At 36.5% G+C, this 22,005-nt stretch overlaps 1 protein-coding gene across 1 annotated transcript; it reads left to right on the top strand.

Annotated features, from left to right (window-relative positions):
• The first annotated feature begins 4,763 nt into the window (after positions 1 to 4,763).
• Positions 4,764 to 21,308, top strand: LOC109104252 (neurexophilin-2). Its single transcript, XM_019117613.2, has 3 exons — positions 4,764 to 5,540; positions 5,641 to 5,784; positions 18,738 to 21,308. Exons 2-3 carry the CDS (start codon positions 5,740 to 5,742, stop codon positions 19,494 to 19,496), a joined length of 804 nt encoding a protein of 267 aa, XP_018973158.2. The 5' UTR covers positions 4,764 to 5,540; positions 5,641 to 5,739; the 3' UTR covers positions 19,497 to 21,308.
• The last annotated feature ends 697 nt before the right edge of the window (positions 21,309 to 22,005 follow it).

The raw sequence follows: 22,005 nt of genomic DNA, 5'->3' as shown, positions 1-22,005 counted from the left end.
GAAGTCCTGATATACTTCAAGCTAAATCAAAGAACTACTGCAAAACTTTGCGCAAGCTGATAAACACTTTCGAACTGCTATTGGTCCATGGTGATTACGCAATATGCTCTGGGGCTCCACCTTCCCATTCATTTTTCTCCTCTCCCCGTCGAGGTCAAAAGCAGACATGAGTACAAAAATTCTGCAGAGAAATCACCGGTTGCTAGTATAAACAGTGTAGAAACTTCTCTGACGTTTGAGAAGGATAAAACTGAATAATCTTAAGAAACTTATCAACTGTAGGCTACACGTTTAAAGAGGGGAGTGAGGGGAGAACTGGAAAACACAAGAGGGTGGCCCCCTTTTATTTATTTATTTATTTGAAAAGATAAAGGCCATTTATAGATGAACTTTGGCAGAACTTTTTTTTTCAGAAACCCTTTTTGTAAATTTTCAGCTCTCATTTTTGAGGTAATGGTGAGGCACAAATTTTGATTACATTTTATTTAATATTTTACAAAAAATATTATCTTATTTAACTGTATATATCATAATTTTATAGTATTTGTTGGGTTTCTGATGTAAAGTTGTAAAATTATATGTAACTTGACAGAAAAGTTAAATGTTAATATATTAAAACCATGTTAACATGGTTATGGTTATATATTGATATATTTTATTATATGTTTAATTATATAGTTTTACATAATTACATGTTTATATAATTATATATTATAAATTTACCCCCCCCACCACCCTCCTAATAACCTAATAATAAAAAAAACATATTTCTTCTTTTTTAAAAAAAAAAAAAAAGAGGGAGTGTCCAAATACCTTTTAGAAAATTAAACACAGTTTTGTTCCTAGACATGATGAATCATGCTGAGATATACCCTAGTGTTTACTCTACAGTGGGTGTGGACCTTCTAGAGCTAGTTTGCTTTATGCACTTAATATATATATATATATATATATATATATATATATATATATATATATATATATATATATATATGGTTATTATATATTGTATATTGCCAAAGTCATAGATTGTATAACTATTAATTGTAACCAAAGACCTCTTGTAAGCAGAAGGTAAACTTTTATCTGATATGGCTACTCCAGTCAACTCTACAGGACAAAGCCTCATAAAGCCTCTTACTCAATTTCACTCTGCACTCATTTAACTATGACCTGCTTGACAAGATTTTCAAAGCATATTAGTCACTTGTTGCCTACATACTATGTGTCTTAAATGTGCATGGTCATCCTTGCACTGCAGATCCAAACTGTTTGCAGTGTTTTGCAATGTGGTTGTATGACAAAATTTGGCATGTTGCCAAACCTATATGGTATAGGCTATAAATGAGTATCGTTAAAATTTAAGAGTCAACACGAAAAAGGTTACAAAGTTTTGAGATTCATCCATTTCCTGATTACTCTTACTTTTACTGTGTGTAAAGCTGCCCCAGTGCATAATTTATTTATTTATTAAGCACACTATAGTGGGGCTTTCTTACTAAATAAGATAAATGCAGAGCTCAAATTATATGTGTTTAATTTATTTGTTAAATATTTAATTTGTTCAGGTCAGTTTTTGTTTAGTCCAGTTACCACCTACTGGTATGTACTGCTATGACAGCATATTTATAAATTTATTTAGGCCTACTGTTTAAAACTCGAACCAACATACAGTCGAAGCGGTCGACTGTGGCATAATAAAAGCTCTGCTGCTTGCAAGCCGTGTGTCGCGCTCGTTCAGCACCCCTCGTTCCCTACTTCATTCTACTACGTTAATAAATCGTTAGCTCATCCATCAACATGATTTCTACCCGAGTCCCGTCAGATTGCATCGGCTGTGGGGATGAAGACCACAACTCCCATGATTCCACACTCAGTCAAGGCGTCATCAAACTACGCCTTCGTTTCTTTGTTTTGTTGTGAATACGCGCCCTCTAGTGCCAAAATTACATATTGTGCCTTTAAGTTCAGTTATTATCTGTGTTCTTTAGATGGGGAGTGTGGGGATGGTTTCAACACTTTTTGCATTTCCTTTAATTTCTCAGGGACTGTTTGCATTAGAAAGCTAGAATTTTAATACAACAAAGCCACATCAGCCTAAACATCGCTGTTATACATGCACATATGATTATATACATACAATTGATACTTGAATAGACAAAGTCAAATGTTGCAACTTACCCCACAACAGGGGACAGTTGCAACATTCATTAAAATGTAATTAAAACCATTCTTAAATATCATTTTGCAATTTCTTTATTTTATTTGTGCATATTCATGGTCTTTAATAAGTAAAAACACCGTTTTTACTCTGTCAGAAACAGCTCTTTTCATAGTAGGGCTGCCCCCTAATAGTCGACTAATCGTTAGTCGACCAGAAGAGGATTGGTCGACCAAATTTTATTATCATCTGAAATATGTAAGTATTAGCAACTTTACATGGCCGCTTAATCTAATGTTATCCGCGAGATGTGCACAGTGTCTGTGCGGAAGCTGAACATTAGCACACTCACTGCAGGACAGATGGAGGCGCCTGTGAGCTCACTTGCTCTTTAAATACTGGTCATTTTTACTCATACAGATAAGAGTAATACATCTTTCATATCTGTAAAGAATCTACATTTATTTGTGTGCACTCACAATAAAAACAAATTGCGCTTTTGTGAAATAATGAAAGCAAACAGGATGCACTTTCTGCCATCTCATTCTCTGTGTCCCTCTCTTCCGAGCCGCTCTCTGAGAAACCGTAAACTTTAGCCGCATTCATTGTTAAACTTGCTAACTAGCACATTATTAGGAAAGGCGATTTGCAAAGATTCATTAAAAAAACCTTACACTCACTTCTTTTGGTAATCCACTGCATCTTCAGCAGCTCAGATGTTGGCAGTAATTGACGACTGCATCTGCTCCGGTGGTGAAACAATGGCGGACTGATGACAGCTCACTCAGGGCGGGTCTAAGGTAAGACACCAGTCCAGTCTGTGCTGAAACACCACTGTCAATCAAACTATCGTGGGAGGGGCAAGTCTGTGTGATGTCACAAAGACAGACATCTGAGATCGGCTCAATTTGAGAAAGGGGTAAAGATTTAACAAGATTAAAAAAAAAAAAACACTGGGTGGATTTTTATCATGATAGGTTGGTTGTGTACACACACTGCCAATACACATTTCAGTCCAAACAGCTTGTAAAAGTACATGTCACATCCAATGACCCCTTTAAATTGGCTGTATAAAAGCAAAGAACAGTAAATAGAAAAAAAAAAAAAAAAAAAACATTTTCAAGTATAAACAACCATGTTTTGGTTAATTATAACAACACATTTGAACTACAAAATGTTAAATTAAAGAGAATCAAGACACTAAAATTTAATAATAACTTACTTCTGTTAACATCTGTGAAAGGTTACTGAACTGAGGACATTGCATAAACATAGCCACTATTTTAAGATTGTCTGAAGAACTAATTTGATCATCCAGCAGTTAACCAAGTGGTAATCAGTCTTACTTTTCAAATTCAAATAAGAGAAATCTACCATTTTATGTAACTGACTTTATACGTGTGTGTGTGTGTGTGTGTGTGTGTGTGAGAGAGAGAGAGAGAGAGAGAGAGAGAGAGAGAGAGAGAGAGAGAGAGAGAGATGCATGCACATGTATTTGTGTAAGACAGAGAGGGTGAGAGTCAAGGAAATGAGTGCACTTTTACTTAAATAAAAAAGGAGAAATACCTTACTGTTGAAAGGGGTTCTTTATTAATCCATAAAATTACAATTATCTAATATTATGGCAAGCTTTTACATCAATGTTGTGGTAAGGGACAGCTTGTTGGGATGGTTGCAACGTGTTGCAATTGTCCCTACACTGACAGCCCTGATAAAACTTGGTATATTAGCTTGACACAATATCTTTGACAATCATATATTTTACAATGCTTCACGCAAACAAAAATCTGATGATTCAAAAAAACTTTTTTACCATGAAAATGATTAGTATTATTATTATTTTATTTTGTATTTATTTATTTATTTTTGTGGAAGGAATGGCCACATATGGCTGATTTTATCCAGGAAGGATGAGGGGCTGATTGAGCGTGTGCAGTATGAATATCATCAATGTAGCTCATTCCTGATTGTAGAAATAATGTTGCAACTGCCCCCCGTTGCAACCGTCCCCACTTTCCCCATAACCAGGATAGTGAGAAAATACTATAACTAAAAAAGTAGCTTTACAAAATTTAGTGCGTTTGATTTATTGAATAGGCTACTGGATAGGCTACTAAGCTAAGTGCTTGGAATGTGGAAACATTTAATATTCACAGTAAATTTTGGGCTAGATAGCCTACTTTGACATTTAAATACTACAACAACCATTCATTACATTTAGTACATATTTTAATTAATCGAAAGAATAGCTGATATATAATTAAAAATTATACGTTACTTACAGCATTGTTAATACATTTTGAGTAATTTTAAACACGCGGTGGCGCTATTGACACATTTATCCACGAGATCGGCGCGACTGCGTTCACTGCATCGAAGATGCACTCACAGTTTAACTGCATTTTAACTCCAGACACAGTCAGAGGACATGTCTCATTGCACACTTGCAATTTTTGCTATTTCAACACTCTAATCTCACTATGTGTGGGTGTAGCTGTAATGTTTCACTGTTGTTTTGCACTATATTTCACCTTAGGCATCAGCAAGTCTGACTTAATCCTTTCTCTGTCTACTTTTCTCTAATGCTATTAGTGCTGTAGCTTATACTGCCTTCAAGAACATATTCATTAAATAACAAACCTATTAAACATGACTACAAACTTGCTATAATTACTGTATGGGCGGTTTTATCTAGCTTACCTGAGCCACTTTGTTCATCACCTCAAATCAATAGCCCACCTTTTCGGAATCTTTAGACAACTTTAAAAAACATTAACGCGGCAAATTTATACGCGAATATATTAGACGTGCTGTCATTATGTTATTCTGTCTTTATAAAAATCCTCACCTCAGATAAAGACAAGAAAATACAGACACGTGTCCACAATGGGTTAATCATTTGACGTCTCTCAGTTGAGAGTCTCTCGCAGGCGCTAAATCTGAAGAGCACTTCAAAGAGGGATCCACATCACCACACACATACACACTCACAAATCAAACCACAAACGAACAAACTGAGATATTGAGCTTTTGGTAAAAGATCGACTCAACTTTAGGGCAGCATAAAACTTTAATCAGAACAAACTGCCATAAACAAGAAGACACACAGCGGATTGCGCGCGAGCGAGGAGTCGCATCAATCACGCAAAATGCTGCGAGGCTTCAGACCTTCGCACTGATCGGACTCGGCGCGTTTCGTAAGTCATCGCTGCGGTCCGCCGATCTATTGAACAGTCACTCGGACACTACTTTCCAATAAAAGCCTATTCCAGAAACAGCCTTTCCTGTCCCGAGCACATTTGTCAGTATCACTGACGCCTTCGGGACCTTCTCCAGCTGTGCCGTCACTTTTCAACATGATCAACACCTTTTGCCAAGGGTAAGCAAACACTTTGCTTTATGGAGTCTGATGCCATTCAACTCTTCAGACAGTCATTTTCTGATAAACGCATTCAATGTCGTGTCATTTTCTAATTCAGGTAGTTGAGAGCAATGGCACCTTCTTGTAAACCCTGTGAACTGGATATTTGCTTCTCCCACCTCAAGTAAGAGCCAAAAGACAATTTTCTGTAGTCAAGATGCGGATTCTTTTAGCTGTTTTGCTGCTGTTCTGTTTGCACAAGGTGAGTACCATACTTTCCATTTTCCCATATAGGATAACTGCATTCAATTATGTTTAAACTTTGAGCAATTTAAATCAGTGACGCAAATTTAGTGTAGCACACTTGCATATTTTAGTGAAACTACATAATTAAAATAAAATAATAGTAGGCTATGTATAATTCTGGTGAATCAGTCAATCATGCAATTGTCTTTTAAACGTATTTTAATTTGCTTAATTAACTTTTTATTTTTCATGCATTCTGATAAAAAATCAGATATTGGAATTACATAGCATACTTTTAATGATTCCAAAAGGATTTGTTATGAGGTGATAAACCTTAGTTTTATTTTTTTATTTAGTTTTTTTCTTTAGTCTTTTTATGTACAATGCCACATTGAATATAGACTATATGGAGACCAATTGAAGCAAGGATTTAATTTTGAATGCATTAACTTTATGACTTTAGAAATGCTGAATTTATGACCATGTTACTTTAAATGCTTGTTTTGTTTTTTTTTCCTGAAAAAATAAAAATAAAAAAAGGTCAAATATTGGAAGAAGTTTTTTTTTTTTTTTTTTTTTTTATAGATGTACAAGATGTGGATGGATAGCAGATAAAACAAAATAAATATAATACTACAGGTAGTTTATAAACCATCTCATTTGAGTATATAAGTATTAAATCTTCTATTTATGGAGATAAATCAAAGATGTGTATTATTCCTTTTTTGCCATGTCTTATTAACAAATAGATTTAGATTAGAATGCATGTCATATGCATTTTTGGAGAAAGGTAATTTATTTATTTTTAATTTTTTGTATAAAACTCTTACAGTCATGCAGAAAATTTCCAAATCACTTCAAAATCCCCAGCGTCACAGAACTGCATACAAATGTAATTTACAGGTATTTATGAAGCCCAAACTCGCACATAATTATTTTTAAGATTTGGCTGTCCACTGCACTCTTGAGAAACAGTACCTGTGGGAATGGCTTCTGTCTATGAGTACATCCACTTTTTTACAATCCTCCAAAGGCAGCGTCCCGATGGATTAGAGTCCCTACAGTCTCTCTCTCTCTAACACACACATACACACACAGTGATTCAAATACTGTAGAAGTAGCCCAGCATCTGTGCTCCTCCCTGGGGACAGATAAGAGGGTCAGAGCCTTCACACTAGTAACTATTCATTCCATGACATCTGCTGCAGTCAACCTCTGAGAGCAGGACGAGAACAATGTGATCAGCACTAAATCCACTTGAGCACAACCCCACGACTCTATTGTTTAGACACATTTCCTTTCATTCCTCATCTTTGAATAATGATTGTTCTCTGCATGGCTGAAGTTCAGCACAGTTGGCCTTTGCTGCCAGAGCGCCGCTCTCTTTAAAACTCCCTCTGTCGCCCATCGTTGTGCTTTCCTCTTGTTCATGCATAAGAAGCATAACAGCCATCAATCTCTGCTCAAGTTTTTACAGAGCGCCGCTTAATTGTTTGAAAGAAGATGATTGAGGAAGGTGGTGTGTAATGTCCATACAACTGACTCCAGCAGCACACAGATGTTTGTTCATTATACAAGCGACTGAGAAACACTTACAGTACATGATGTCGGTCAGTATGGCACATAAATGTCTGTAATTTTGAAGAAGTCCTCACAGTTATTTCGCCAGAAATTCTCCCTAAGCCAAAATTTTAACTCAGAGGGCACGTTTGACTACGCAGACTTAAATAGTTTATGGAGAGCAAATTTAAAACCGGAATAATGATTTGCAGTGAATTCCCTATCGCGAGGTCGTCCAGCTCTCCGGCTGTCTTTGTGCACAATTAGCTTTGATTTTTATTATTTGTTTACTGGAGGAAAACTAGCGGTGGAGAATTTACTAAAAATGTACAGTGCTCGGATTAGGCAGCACGCTTTAATCGTATGCCTCTGATAATGCCGCATGGCCTGATTGATTAGTTTTTCAGGAAGCTTATGTCAGAAAAACTAATCCGTCTTTGGATTGTGCCAGCCGTGTAAGGTTCTCCGCTCTGGTGCTGTATCACGGAGGCGAATTACAGAGCTGCTGGGCTGTGATAAGGCCCTCGTCTCTTTCACACACCCGTCCCTCCGGACAATAAAAACGCTGTTTATATTCTTCAGAACCTGCTGCAGCCCGAGTCCTCACATCATGCCCTCGCTGGATTTGCCATGTGAGGGGAGGATGTACATCGGGCTCTCAGAATTGGGCTGAGGACACCAAATGAGGGGAAAAAGGAGTGCCAGAATGGAATCGTGAAATGTGTTTGTAGGTCCAGTAACCCAGAAATTCCTGCGAGAGAGATTACATGAGGATTTCAGCCAGTGTGTCTGTAAATATAAGCGTTTCGCACTAGATTGGCATTATCAGTGCTGGGCTTATACGCCAGTGATGTGTATCTGTCTATATTGGGGTCATTGTTGCTTTCCAGAAGCCTGCCTCAGTAATCCCTCATAAACAATGTTGTCTGTGACATTTACCGCTATAAGCACTGATGTTTGGTGCCATTTTTGCTAATTTCATTCAAAAAAAAAAAAAAAAAAAAAAAAAAACAGGAAATAAACATCATACCCCAAAGCAGGTGCCATTTACATTACCATAATTTTTTGTTTGCTTTTTTGTTGTTTTTATAAAATATCTACTTTTTTCCCAAGAAGAAATATATATGACAGACACGTGGGATTCATATAGTTTGGCCAGAAAGAACATTATAATATAGAGACACATGATGATCACAGCCAGTGTTTTTGGATTTCTCTCCACTCCAATCATTTAAATTATTATTATTATTATTTGCTTCAGAGGATTGTACAAATTAGCATGCAGTGCAATTTTTGGCCCCATGTTTAAAAAAGATTTCCATAAATTAGCATACATTTATCACTGTAGGAATCTAAAAATTAAAACAAATTACAAAAAATAAAAAAATAAAGATATTTTGGGTCATTAGTCACTTGAACTGTGTTTAGTTTCTCTGAAAGGTTTAATACTTAAAAATTTGATCCTGAATATGTGTCTCACACAGTAGACCATTTATGGTAATGTCATTTGTCGAAGTTCTGACTTTTATTTTTGTCATGGATGTAATATCAGTGTCATCCATTATCTGAGATATAAAATCAATGCTTTTCCACTTATGGGCTGGAAACTGTGATTTCAGAGTGTTCCACAGCTGAAGGACAGACCTGTATATTTCAGGTTTTTTATCTTGATAGATGTGTTGTGAAGCATATCTGTGACCCAGTGTGTACATCAAAGGCTGGCGTGTGTTTGTGTGTTATTTATTAGTATGGTCATGTACCCAAAACCTGTGGTCCTTTATTTACTTCACTAATTTCTTGGTTTTGACATCTTTGTTACACTCTGTCAGTATTCATATCAATTTCAGACGCTGAAACATACTTAAAGATATAGTACAGTACCCAAATATGAAAATTTTGCAATCATTTACTTAACTCAACTTAATTCCAAACCAAACCTACTTTACTTCATTTCCTTAACTAAAAAAAAAAAAATTAGCTTTCACCTTACACACAAACAAAAAAAAAACACACACACATTTTTCAAAATACTTTTTTTGCTACAAAGAAACAACGTCATACAGGTTTGGAACAACAAGGTGAGTAAATGATTGCAAAATGTTCATATTTGGGTACTACTGTACTATACCTTTAGTTATGTTTCTGTGTCTGAAATTTATATTAATACTGACAGAGTGTAACAAAGATGTCTAAACAAAGAAATAAAAAGAGGACAGAATTAGAATGTTTTGGGAGAACTATCCTGTAAGTGTGCAGATTCAGTATTTGTTGATCATGTTATAAGATTAAAACATTAAACTTTCATCTATTTCAGTAGGACCATATTTCTTTCACCTGCATTTTTTTAAATTCATCCCTTCATCTCTTATTCTGTCACTCTGATGTGATGATGTCAGCGCTCTTCAGTGAAGAACCTATCATCTCTATGAGAAACCAAAAAAGACTTTTTAAACTCTTTTTTGGCTGCTGTTTCATTGTCTTCAAAAAGAGACTAGTACAGTTAGGATTCCTCCTAATCAAAGAACAAAGACATCTGTCCTGTCAGTTCTAACGCTGCGCTGACAGATAGGAAGGGCTGGCTGCATATGCTTCACACGCGTGATTCTCACTATTTATATTTGTATGATCTTCATCTGAAGCAAAGAGGGAAATTAAGAAGGTGAACAAAGTACCGTTGCAAATGGAACATCAGAAGCGCTCCCAATCAGGAAGTTTAAAGTACTGCGCACATTTATTTTTTTTATTTTTTTTCCTGATCGTTACTCTCCAGTGCCGCTTTTGCATGTGAAATTTGTGATCATAGCTGTTATTCTTGCTGGGGAAATGTCAAACACATTTGTAGGAACAAAGATCAGAATAATGGGTATAATGGTATTGTAGAGGTGTTGATGGGATGATAGTTACACCAGCAGAGTGTGGAACAAAGAACTGACAGGTTACAAGAATCACTCCTCACCTAACAATCCTGGTCTTGTTAACAAATTATGATGTACAGTATAACACAATAGCACCTTGTCTGACTCCACTGTATTGACCCTTGATGCTTTTTCACATATTTTTTAGCAGCTTGATCCCACAGTTGTTGACTTATATTTAGAGCATGTTAATGCATGCATAAATTAAACATGTTGAAAACATGTTTAATTTATTATAACTGTTTCATTCTGTTAATATCTGCTGCATTCTCTGTCCCACAAATGCTTCATACTATACCTGATGTCAGCAGACCCAAAGACAAAAAATTATTGGTTAATTGGCTAATAATAACTAAATTTCCTGTTAGTTGTCCTATTATAATAATTAATTATTGACATGCAGAAAGCACTGACCCCAAAAAAAGACATGCTGCTTTTTATATTAAAATGGCTGAGATTTTTTTTTTATTAGAGGTAGTATGGACATTTTATCCTTAAGAACGAACTACATGTGATAACATTAGCTACAGAAAAAAAAAAGGTGAGATTAACCACTAAATATTATATGCAATGGACAGCACAACAATATTTGAAGGGCCCTCCCCGTGTTTTCTCTGGTACATTTTTTACATTTACAGAAACTAGGAATGTCCATAGATAAACAAAAGTTACTAAAATAATTGTCATTATTTTTCAAAAATTTAATTAACCGATCAATATTAATTTTACATGACTTTTCCAGTTGTTTGTGATTTCTTATATATGCATGTATGTATTTTATACAAAATTGCTATCCAATAATATATCTATATTTTTTCTTTATAAAAATTGCCTTGGCATTTGTATTAATTCCAGGTCAAGAAATGACACTTTTTAAAATTAGGCTACCTCATACAGTATACAAGACCATGGGAACCCTGGTTCTTTACATTGTTTAGGGAGTACATTTAATAAGAAACATCTTGGTTTAGCTTATTTTAAAGCTTGTTTTGTCATATTGAGGGCAGTTTGGAAATTTTTCTGAGGCACTCTAGTGGGCCTCGGACCCCTGGTTGTGAACCTCTGCTTTATGACACTTAGTTGCTGTTACTAAAAATATTAAATGTATAAATTCATGAGATACTTTATAGTTATACATTTATTATGCATAACCGCAATATGACCCTCTTACCAGAGAAATTAAGCAGATAAAGTACTGAAACACTACTGGCACATGTGTGGGTCTTCTAATTCTTCTTTTTTTACTTTATCGTTTTTAAAGAGCATGAGTTTTGAAATGTTCAGAATTAAAATTTTAATGCAGAGTTCCATACAAATGTTCAAGCATGCATTTCATTGGCCTCACATCACTTTAATTGCAAGTCATTGAAAGCGACCGTACCTCTGATTGGCTACAGTTCTGACCGGATGATTTAAGGGTCCGGTGACTGAGGCAGCCATGCATGAGCGTTTGGCGCTGTAAGGGTCAGGTGCTAATGACAGGGGGGATTATATGGCATTAGACATGCAGCACAGCGTACAGTGCTACAGCGATCAGTCCCGGCTGAGGGTGAGGATTTCTCTCTTTGATCCTCTCCACTGAACACCTGCCATTTGTTAGGAGACTGGCTCTTGATTAAGAGTGATGGGTTTCGGGTGTGCGGCTGTTTCACCCATCAGGGTAGCAATCTATTTTGCGGCCGTGTGTATACTCAGGCCCCCACCTGCCTCCACCAGACCTTTGGGGCCTTCTCTTGAAACTGCTCTTTGTGTGAATCATTACAAATGAAATGCCATGTAACACCACACAGGAGAAACAGTGGGGAAGATGAAGAGAGAGATAGACTTTGGGGAGGAACAGTGGGCTGGACAGGTGTAATGGAGAGGCAGCTGCTGCCATGTTCAGTACTCTACAACAAGAAACTGCAGTTTGGTTGAATTATGGGTGATGTCTAAAACAATTGCTCTTTTATGTATTTAGTGTAATAGACTATTTGGCCTGGATGTTGTGTGTTGTGTATTAAGTGTACTAAGGTGTTTTTTGTTTAAGAACATCAGAGAGTAGGTTTAGGTGATCTTAGATGGTTGACCCTCTTAAATGTAGTGCACATGCTAATGACACACAAGAATCATTCAGGTTTGAAGCCTTTCATGTCCCAATCCAATTCCACCTCCCTCTCATTTCACTTGTCTGCCCTTTACTGTCCTATACAGTTAAGACAAGTTTATTTATGAAATAAAATAAAAAATAAAAATGTAGGTTATTCTACTGGAATTATATATTATAACAATAATAGCTTAAAGCAGGTGTGTCAAACTCAGTTCCTGAGTTTAGATTCAACCCTAATTAAAGGTGCTGTATGTAGGATTGACACCGATTGGTTGAACTAGGTATTGCAGTCCAAATTCAAAATATTGGAGAGGGTTTTTTTCACCCGGCCCCTCCTCCTCAGTATTGACGCACATGCAGGTTGCCAGATTGATGACATAAAAAGGAACGAGCACAATTGACGATGAATGAAATGAAATGCGTTGTGTTTTCCGCCAACTGGCAACCTGAGAAGCCGAAATACAATTGAGTAAACTGGCAGTGGGCGGGTTACACAAACCAAAATAGAGACCGACATTTCGGCCCAGAACACACAATTTCAAAGTAGAATAATTGACTGTAGCATTATTTTTCAGATAAACAAGTATGTTAACTTAGCATGTTTCTTAAATATTTGCAAACATATGGTATTTTTATGCTTTAGTGGAGTCAAAAACTTACATACAGCACCAGTTCTTCAGGCTTATTTGAAGTCTACATGGTATGTGTGTTGGAGCAGGGTTAGAACAAAAGTCTGCAGGGCTCCGGCCCTCCAGGAATTGAGTTTGACACCCCTGGCATAAAGGAATAATTTACCTACAAATTAATATTCTGTCATCATTTAAATCACACCCCAACCCCAACCCTTTCTTGACACAAACATGGCCTTGTTTGAGCTTTGGTCGAGGGAACTGTTGTTGTTAAATGATGACTTACAGTAAACTTCTGTTTATCATATATGACTACAAAAACATGAAATATTATGCATAAGTCTTACTGTGTTCATTGTGCTCTCCATCCTTTTTAGAACTCAACAGCCATGTCACATTGAGTTGTACTGTATATAATTCTTTAAACAAATTAACCATTGAAAAAAAATGACATTATACAGGTGGAATGGATTGACATGAGGGTGAGGTTGAAAAGCTGGAATGCACTACAGGTCTTTTAAAATATGAACAGATTTTTAGAACACTACGCATCATAAACTTGTTTACTTTAAAACTGGTTACAGAGAAAAACTGGGCGTCATACACTAAACAAATGAGGATTACACACTACCGGACTTTCAAAGTGTCCCCAGACTCAACCAACCAGACTCAGCAAAAACATGCCTTGTTGAAAAGATTGTGTTTTAAAAATCTAATTTTCTGTGAAATCTATCAACTCTTAACACTACATTAACTCTGACTGCCCAGTATCCACAGATTTGCTCTGACTTGTAGCAACTAGCGTTGGCTCATCCAGACTGCAAATACAAGCAAAAATCTGGGCAAACGTCAGCAAAAAAGCAATATATTTCAGCCTTAAATATTGTAATAATTTTTACTTTTGGGTGAACTGTCACTTTAAACAAAGGCAGAATATAAAATTCAAGGAAGTAAATTCCCAAATTAAGGTACAAATCACAGTTGCACTATTATGCTGAACAAACAGTCTCTGGGGCTGAGAAATAGCGATACAGCACAAAAAAAGAGAAATGGATGGAAAATGGCAAGAAGGTGCAGGTCTGACATCCAAACAGATTCATGCCCCAGGGCTGGAGAGCCATCACAGATATCAGATGTGTGCTACAGCCAGACAGAGCAAATGCATTTTAACAACATCCTCATCCATGATCCGCCACTGAGATGTCCCTGACTTCTTAATAACTTTCTAGAGGGCTAGTTCTGGTCACCACGGCAATTACCTTTATGTCAAGCCGTAAAAGATATGTCCACCCCAGGGACTGGCAGACAGCTTGCTCCATAATGCTCATTACAGATGAACGTCTAGACTGATTCTTCTCTCACTTTGTGGATGTCATATTGTGACGCTGTCAGTAGGCCAGCTTTCGTTGTGGGTGACTGACACATTGTACAATACGTTATCAAATTACAGATAGTTTATCAATATTTATTTTATAGATATTTTATCAGATTTTTAAACCTTTTCATTTCTTTGATGGTATAGATTGTGGTTAGACTATATATGCTGATATCTATGTATACATTTTTTTTTTATTATTATTTATATATAGTGACGTGACATACAACCAAGTATGGTGACCCATACTCAGAATTCGTGCTCTGCATTTAACCCATCCAAAGTGCACACACACAGCAGTAAACACACACACGGAGCAGTGGGCAGCCATTTATGCTGCGGCGCCCGGGGAGCAGTTGGGGGTTCAGTGGCTTGCTCAAGGGCACCTCAGTCGTGGTATTGCCTGCCCGAGACTCAAACCCACAACCTTAGGGTTAGGAGTCAAACTCTCTAACCATCAGGCCATGACTTCCCCTAAATATAAGCATACATATAACCATATATATAAGCATACACTACTCTTAAAAGGTTTGAGGTCAGTAAGAATTTTCTTTTAAAGAAATTAAAACTCGTGCATTAAATTGATCATAAGTGGCAGGCTAACATTTATAATGTTATAACAGATTTCTGTTTCAAATAAATGCTGTTCTTGTGAACTTTTCTTTATCAAATTAACGTACGAACAAAAAATGTATCACAGTTTTAAAGAGAATCTTTAAGATTCACAAACGTTTTTAGCATTTAAAATAAGAGCGCCAAATCAGCCTATAAGAATGATTTACTTACTACAGTACATATACTAATTTTAAAATAAATATACTTACTAAATACAAATGTACTACTTACTAATACTTTACTACTTTACTAATACTTACTAAAAACAAATATTTGATTGCACATTGTAATAATATACTGTAATAATATTTTATAATATTACAGTTTACTATCTACTTGATCAATAAATGCAGCCTTGGAAAGTATAAGAGAGTTTCAAAAACATCTCTCAAAACAATCTTACAGATCCCAATCTTTCCAATGGTAGCATATATAAATTCTTTTTTATAAAGATTTAAATAAAAAATACACACACACACACAGTATACAGTAAATGTTCTATATTGTATATTTATATATATTGCTGTGGACTATATGGGGACTGTTTGAAGTCTTTTTTGTCTAATATTTTATATGTGATTATTTGCCAAAAATAAATAATAAATCAAGTGACAATTTTATATATATATATATATATATATATATATATATATATATATATATATATATATATATATATATATATATATATATTGGTTAAAGGAAACGGGTTGGGTTTAAAATTTGAAACCATTACAACTATTGTATACTGTTAAAAATGATGCCAAAGAGTATCTGAAGACTTTCCGGTTGTCAAACGTTACCTGAACATAGTTTATATGATAAATTTTGGTAATTCTGATAGAACACTTGCGTGAACCTGAGAGGAATTATACAGCTGTTGTTTGTGTAAGCAGAAAATGAAAGGTAAATATCATTCTATTACTCTGACTCTAGCCTGCAGGACAGTACTGAAGTTTAGTTAAAGTCTTAATTAACGTCCTTAGATGTGTCCTCAGCAAATCTTACCTCTACCAAAGTCACAGCTTCAGTCCTTCCCTTGAGTTAGACATCAAACATATTACCAAAATATGTGTAGAATTACTGCCATCCTACATGTAGGAAAGACAGAGAGCGTATGAGTGAGGTAGAGAGGGAAAGGATTGGGGCTGATTGTCAGCACAACCTTTTAAGTTTTCCTCTCAAGACAGTTAAGCGTTTTATTTTGCCTGTGATCCCTCTACTTGTCACAGCAATTTCCCCAGTTGTTCATCATCCTTTAACTGCTTCCACATTAGCATTATCATCTCCTTCCTGCTTCACCTGGAGTTGTCTCTCACCACAATTTCTCTAAATGTGAATGGTATTCATCTTCCCTTGTCAAGTCATTGAGGCCTGCGAAATGAAAAATGAAGCGTCTCACAACCAAGAGCGAGAACAGAGATATGAGCTCTCTAGTTTAGTGAACATCGTACAAGACCAGGGGGACTCAAAAGTGAATAAATGTTTCATCAAAGACAAAAATCTCTATTTCTTTTTTTCTCATTTCCATTGAGAGTTATCTTCAATCTTTGTTCAGTGGACTTTCAGACGATGCTGGAAAGTTTCACCTGCAGCCCATAAATTCATTACGGAAATGTACACTGCATTCTTTCTCTCTCTGTTTGTACGTGGAGGTATTGTCTTAATTAAGTTCTGTGAAGAATGATAGATGAACAGACCCCCCAGTCCATGGGAGACACATTGATTTCACATTATACAAGGAACTTTCAAATTACTGGGCTATTACTGGCTGTTTGCATCATTTATAATGTTGTGCATGATGTTCTCAAGCTGTTGCGCTATTTGACAACAACATTTTACACCCATTTTAAAGTTTACACAGACAATCAGAAATGTTATTTCGTTTACATAGGATTTTTAACCATATTCAATAAAGCACAGCCTCTGAAACACTGATATGCTCTGGACCATTTTAGATGGAAATGTCTTCATGAATGTATTCCTTTGCTGACTGAGTTTTCATATGCTGCTGTTAAGCTTACAGCAAAATTAGTAATTATAGAGAAAATACAGGGTTGCTCGTCTGTGCGATTTCAAACAGCCCTACTTTCACATCTGCTTCAGCAAATGATCCTCTCAGCCGTGCCTCAGGATGGCAGCCTGCGCTAATTACCAGCCAAAGTTTGGCTTAATTCTACAAATTATTAAGACTTTATCTTAAGTGGACCAGAACTCAATCCTGGAGCAAAAAGGTTATTTGGCACATAGGATCAGCACTGCAGTGTATTGCAGAAATAATTTAATGTTTAACCTTTGCAGATCATTTGGATGTTTTTTAAACATTAAAGGTACAAATATATAACCAAGTATTCATGGTTTATTTATTATTGTTTACAAATTAAAAGATTTTAAGATTTACATCATTCCTGTTTAATGCTACCTAAATTAAAGCTATGATTTAGGCAAAGATAACAGCTGTGCTAATATACCAGCAGCATGGCTGTGACTTTGCTTTTATAAAACAGCTGTAAAGAAAATCATGAAGGTAATATTGAGTAACTTACATTTTAGACAATTTTGACAGCTGTGATGTCTATTTTTTTACCTCCATCAGAGAGAATAACTGTGGAAGCAAAATCCACTACTTCATCTCTGAGCAACACAGCAGTGGTGAATCAGTGTTTTTGAATGAGTTATGAATGATTCAGTGACTCACTCTCATAGACAGCCACTTGATTTATAACTGAATAAATCAGTGTTTTGAATGAAAAATTTGAATGAATGCTTCACTGACTGATAAAGACAGAGACTGAATTTGGAATACCATACGAGCAAGCTAATTAAGAAATTGTAAAATAGAAATAGCTTTTCCAGATTCAGTCAGACATTGTTCCTGAAGGAATCTGTGTTTTGAAAGAATTAATTCATAAAAACGTGTGCTTAACTTATAAGCCTTTAAAGACAGATCTACTGTGAGCTACAAGGTTGTTAATTGATGGCATGTGCATTTGTTGAAGCCATCAGTCTGCATTTTTTAATTGTGTTTAGAATTGGAATTATATAAAGAAATTTTCACTCATTAGGGAATTGTGATAAGGAAATAAAAAAAAAAAAAAGTGACGTGACATTCAGCCAAGTATGGTGACCCATACTCAGAATTCGTGCTCTGCATTTAACCCATCTGCATTTAACCCATCCGAAGTGGACACACACACAGAGCAGTGAACACACACACACTGTGAACACACACCCGGAGCAGTGGGCAGCCATTTTATGCTGCGGCGCCCGGGGAGCAGTTGGGGGTTCGATGCCTTGCTCAAGGGCACCTAAGTCATGGTATTGAAGGTGGAGAGAGAACTGTACATGCACTCTCCCCACCCACAATTCCTGCCGGCCCGAGACTCGAACTCACAACCCTTCGATTGGGAGTCCGACTCTCTAACCATTAGGCCACGACTTCCCACATAATGGCAGAACTGTTTGGTTCCTCCCATGAAACAAGCCAATAACAGAGTCAGTAGAGTCAGTATCAATATTTGTATGCCTAATACACATATTTTGCAACAAACATTCACCTCAAAGCTGGTTGGTTTGGGTCATGGCTTATTATCTCTTAATTTGTATTAATTTTTTTATTCTCAATGGGAAAAATTTATGGGCAAAATACTTTTGGAAAGGAAATTGGGCATACACTATTGCACTTTACAATTGTATAATAAAGATATGTATAGGCTATAGATGTTGTATATAATGTTGCATATAGTATTATGGATTCTCATGTTTGTGCGTTTGTGCTTTTCGCAGTGTTGTTGGAAGGTCACATGCAGAAGAGTCCATATTCCAGAGGTGGGGCTCGTGGACTGGGGGGAGACTGAAAACGAGCACCACCCCTCCCCCAAAAGCGTCAGCCCCCGCGTTCTCAACCCCCTGCGCCTTTTCGCCCGGGGATCCCCTGGGTTCAAGAGCAACAGGAGGGAGATTACATATTTGGAAAACATCGAGGACTCTTGGGACTGGTTATCTAACCAGACAGATGTCAAAGAGGCGCAGACCAGGACTAAACGCAGACCCATCGTGAAAACGGGCAAGTTTAAAAAAATGTTCGGCTGGGGTGACTTCAACTCCAACATCAAAACTGTGAAACTCAATCTCCTCATTACAGGCAAGATAGTGGACCACGGCAACGGCACGTTCAGCGTTTATTTCCGCCACAACTCCACGGGCCTGGGGAACGTCTCCGTAAGCCTGGTGCCGCCTTCCAAGGTGGTGGAGTTTGAGATCGCCCAGCAGTCCACCCTGGAGACGAAAGACTCGAAATCTTTCAACTGTCGTATCGAGTACCAGAAAACAGACCGCAGCAAAAAGACTTCACACTGCAGCTATGACCCGTCCAACACGTGTTACCAAGAATCCACCCAGAGCCATGTGTCCTGGCTCTGCTCGAAGCCCTTCAAAGTCATATGCATCTACATTGCCTTTTACAGCACTGACTATAAACTGGTGCAGAAAATCTGCCCCGATTACAACTATCACAGTGACACGCCGTACGCATCCACGGGTTAAGATCCAGTCCATCCTAAACAGTGAGAACGGTCAACCTCATTTTCACCATGTGTTTCATCTGATTTAGAAGCAATTAAAATAAATCCAGATGTTTCGCATTAGGCTACACTACTGGCATTGCTTTGGCCTATTGTGATACGGCAGTCATGACGTTTGATGGCAAATTAACTGATCGGCGCTTTTGTTTTTAATTTTAAACGTCTGACATCCATCCCACGGTTCGTGTTCCATTGGGAATTTTTTTGCAGAAAACAGACCATCTTCCGCTACTTGTCAAGCTAATAAATCACAGAGCTACAGAGGATAGATTATACATGAAACACCTTTTTATTGTGAGGTTTATGTGTGTGTGTGTGTGTTAGTGTGTGCGTGTTTTATTGAGCAATGTGGCCTTTTGTTCAGCACTAAATAGTTTGAAGCATTTATGCAGTTGTCAAGATAAGTGCGAACGGGTTAAATCATTCAGCAAAGACATCACTTACAAATTACTCTTAGTTATTTCGCATTTCACAAAGGATCTATGTGTGAATTTAGATTTGTGTATAATTTCAAAGAGTAATTTGCCATGTCTCACGAGAGCACAATTCATTGGACAGGTGGATTTAGTGAATCTGGCAGCCGGTTAACAACCCTTTGTCATGGTCTCGCCACAGAGATCCACATTTGCAGGCTCTAATTAACATTAATTATAGCGGGAAATTTCACTTACAAACCATGACAGAGGGGCCCCGAGCCAAAAACTGAAATTTAGCATGTCAGTCATGTAGCAAACCTCTATTCAAGCCAGTGACTTTGGACTGGAATCAAACTCTTTCGTGTCAAAGTGAAGAAGTGTCAGGAGTAAATACAGACATTTATGCAAACGCACGAGGGCAATTTAATACAGTTTGCGAGTCTACCTTGTATTGAGTCTTTCATCATTTAAAACAGTATATGGAGATTATTTGAAGGAATCATTTTTGTTTGCACATTATAGTCTAAATGTCAGTGTGTCACAATGAACCAGTTGAAATGCCATAGTCTGATAATCAGAACTGGAATTCTCAGGTTCCATGTGTGTGTGTGCCAAACAGATTATGGCCGTTTATTTAATTTTTCCCATATCAAGGGCGACTGATCTAGATCGCACTTCTGCTCGAATTGAAGAATCAGATGGATAATTAATTGTACTGATACTCTAATTGTCTTGCAACATGAACATTGACATCAAGAACATGTCGATACAAAGATAGCTGTTTATAATTGTATTTAGTTTATAATCCTGCGTGCATTTTTGTGAATAGTGTATAAATGTGACTATAAAACCGTGTGTATTTTGCCTTTAAAGGATGAATTTGTTTCTGTAATCTATCAATCCAGCATTGAATTTTACCATCAATTTTCCTACTTTTGGTGTTTGACAGTTATATCAAGTAGATGCAGAGTAGAGCCATCTAGCTTGTCAGTTTTATTTTTTAGCGAATTGTACGCTTTATGTTTGGCTTCAATATCTGTAAAAATCCAAAAACATAAATAGATAAAAAATAAAATATATGTGAGCTTCCAACTTTTTTAAACCCTCTATGGTATGCATTCGCACAGATTTGCTATGAAACCATTTTTGCTCAGAAATTATTAGTAAATTTCACAAAGACATTGCAAGTAACACATAGAAATTTTTTTTTTTTTTAAGTAAAAAATCTTTAGCATGGATCATTTTTTCTTTGATTATAAAACTCGTGTTTATTTTATAAATCGTTGCACACCTTTATTAATTATACTTAAATACTTCCCTAAAAACAAGTTTGTTCTCCTTCAATAAAGCAATTTATAGAGCACTTCGATGTGCCTCCCTGTGGGTGAGAATATCAAATGTCACGTGGCTTTAAAAGATTATATTGTTGGTTTCTTTTTATAATGTCTTTTATTTCAAACATTGTCATAGTTAATTTTTTCAGTGAAGGAAAAACGATGCTGCCATAGAGGGTTAATTTATTGCTTTTATTCAGTATAACTGTCGCAGATTTAAACATGAAGCATATCCAGACGGTATATGTGAGATTTGTAGTGAAACATCTGCATATCTGCTGTCATTTTATGACCGCATAAAACACTGATTCTTCAGTCAGTAAAATATCCTACAAAATCACATTACCTCTGGATAAAAACATGACATCCTGTGATATGTGTTGCATTTCATCAAGCTTTAATACATGATCATATTCAATAAAAAGCTTTCTGATGTACAGACCTGTGTTACATTAGTTTATGTGCTTATGAAAACGTTGGAGTCTTCCCCAAATGTTAACCTTTTGTTTCTTTCAGAATGGATTTTCATGTTTTTGACTTTCAGCATAGACGGCCTCCCACCATCCGATTCACAAAGAACAAAAGAAAAGAACAAAAGACAAAACTGAATTGCCCTATGATGGAAAAAAGAACAACTGTATGAATTCGCAATGTCTCATTAACTCAGTGGTGCACTTAAAAAATTGTCTTCCAGATAGACAGGAGTGGGAGAGAGGTTTTC

The sequence above is a fragment of the Cyprinus carpio genome, chromosome B9 (genome assembly GCF_018340385.1).
Source record: "Cyprinus carpio isolate SPL01 chromosome B9, ASM1834038v1, whole genome shotgun sequence".
Taxonomy (NCBI): Eukaryota; Metazoa; Chordata; class Actinopteri; order Cypriniformes; family Cyprinidae; genus Cyprinus; species Cyprinus carpio.
Note: the sequence above shows the minus strand (reverse complement) of the source record. Positions and strands in the feature narration are given on the sequence as shown.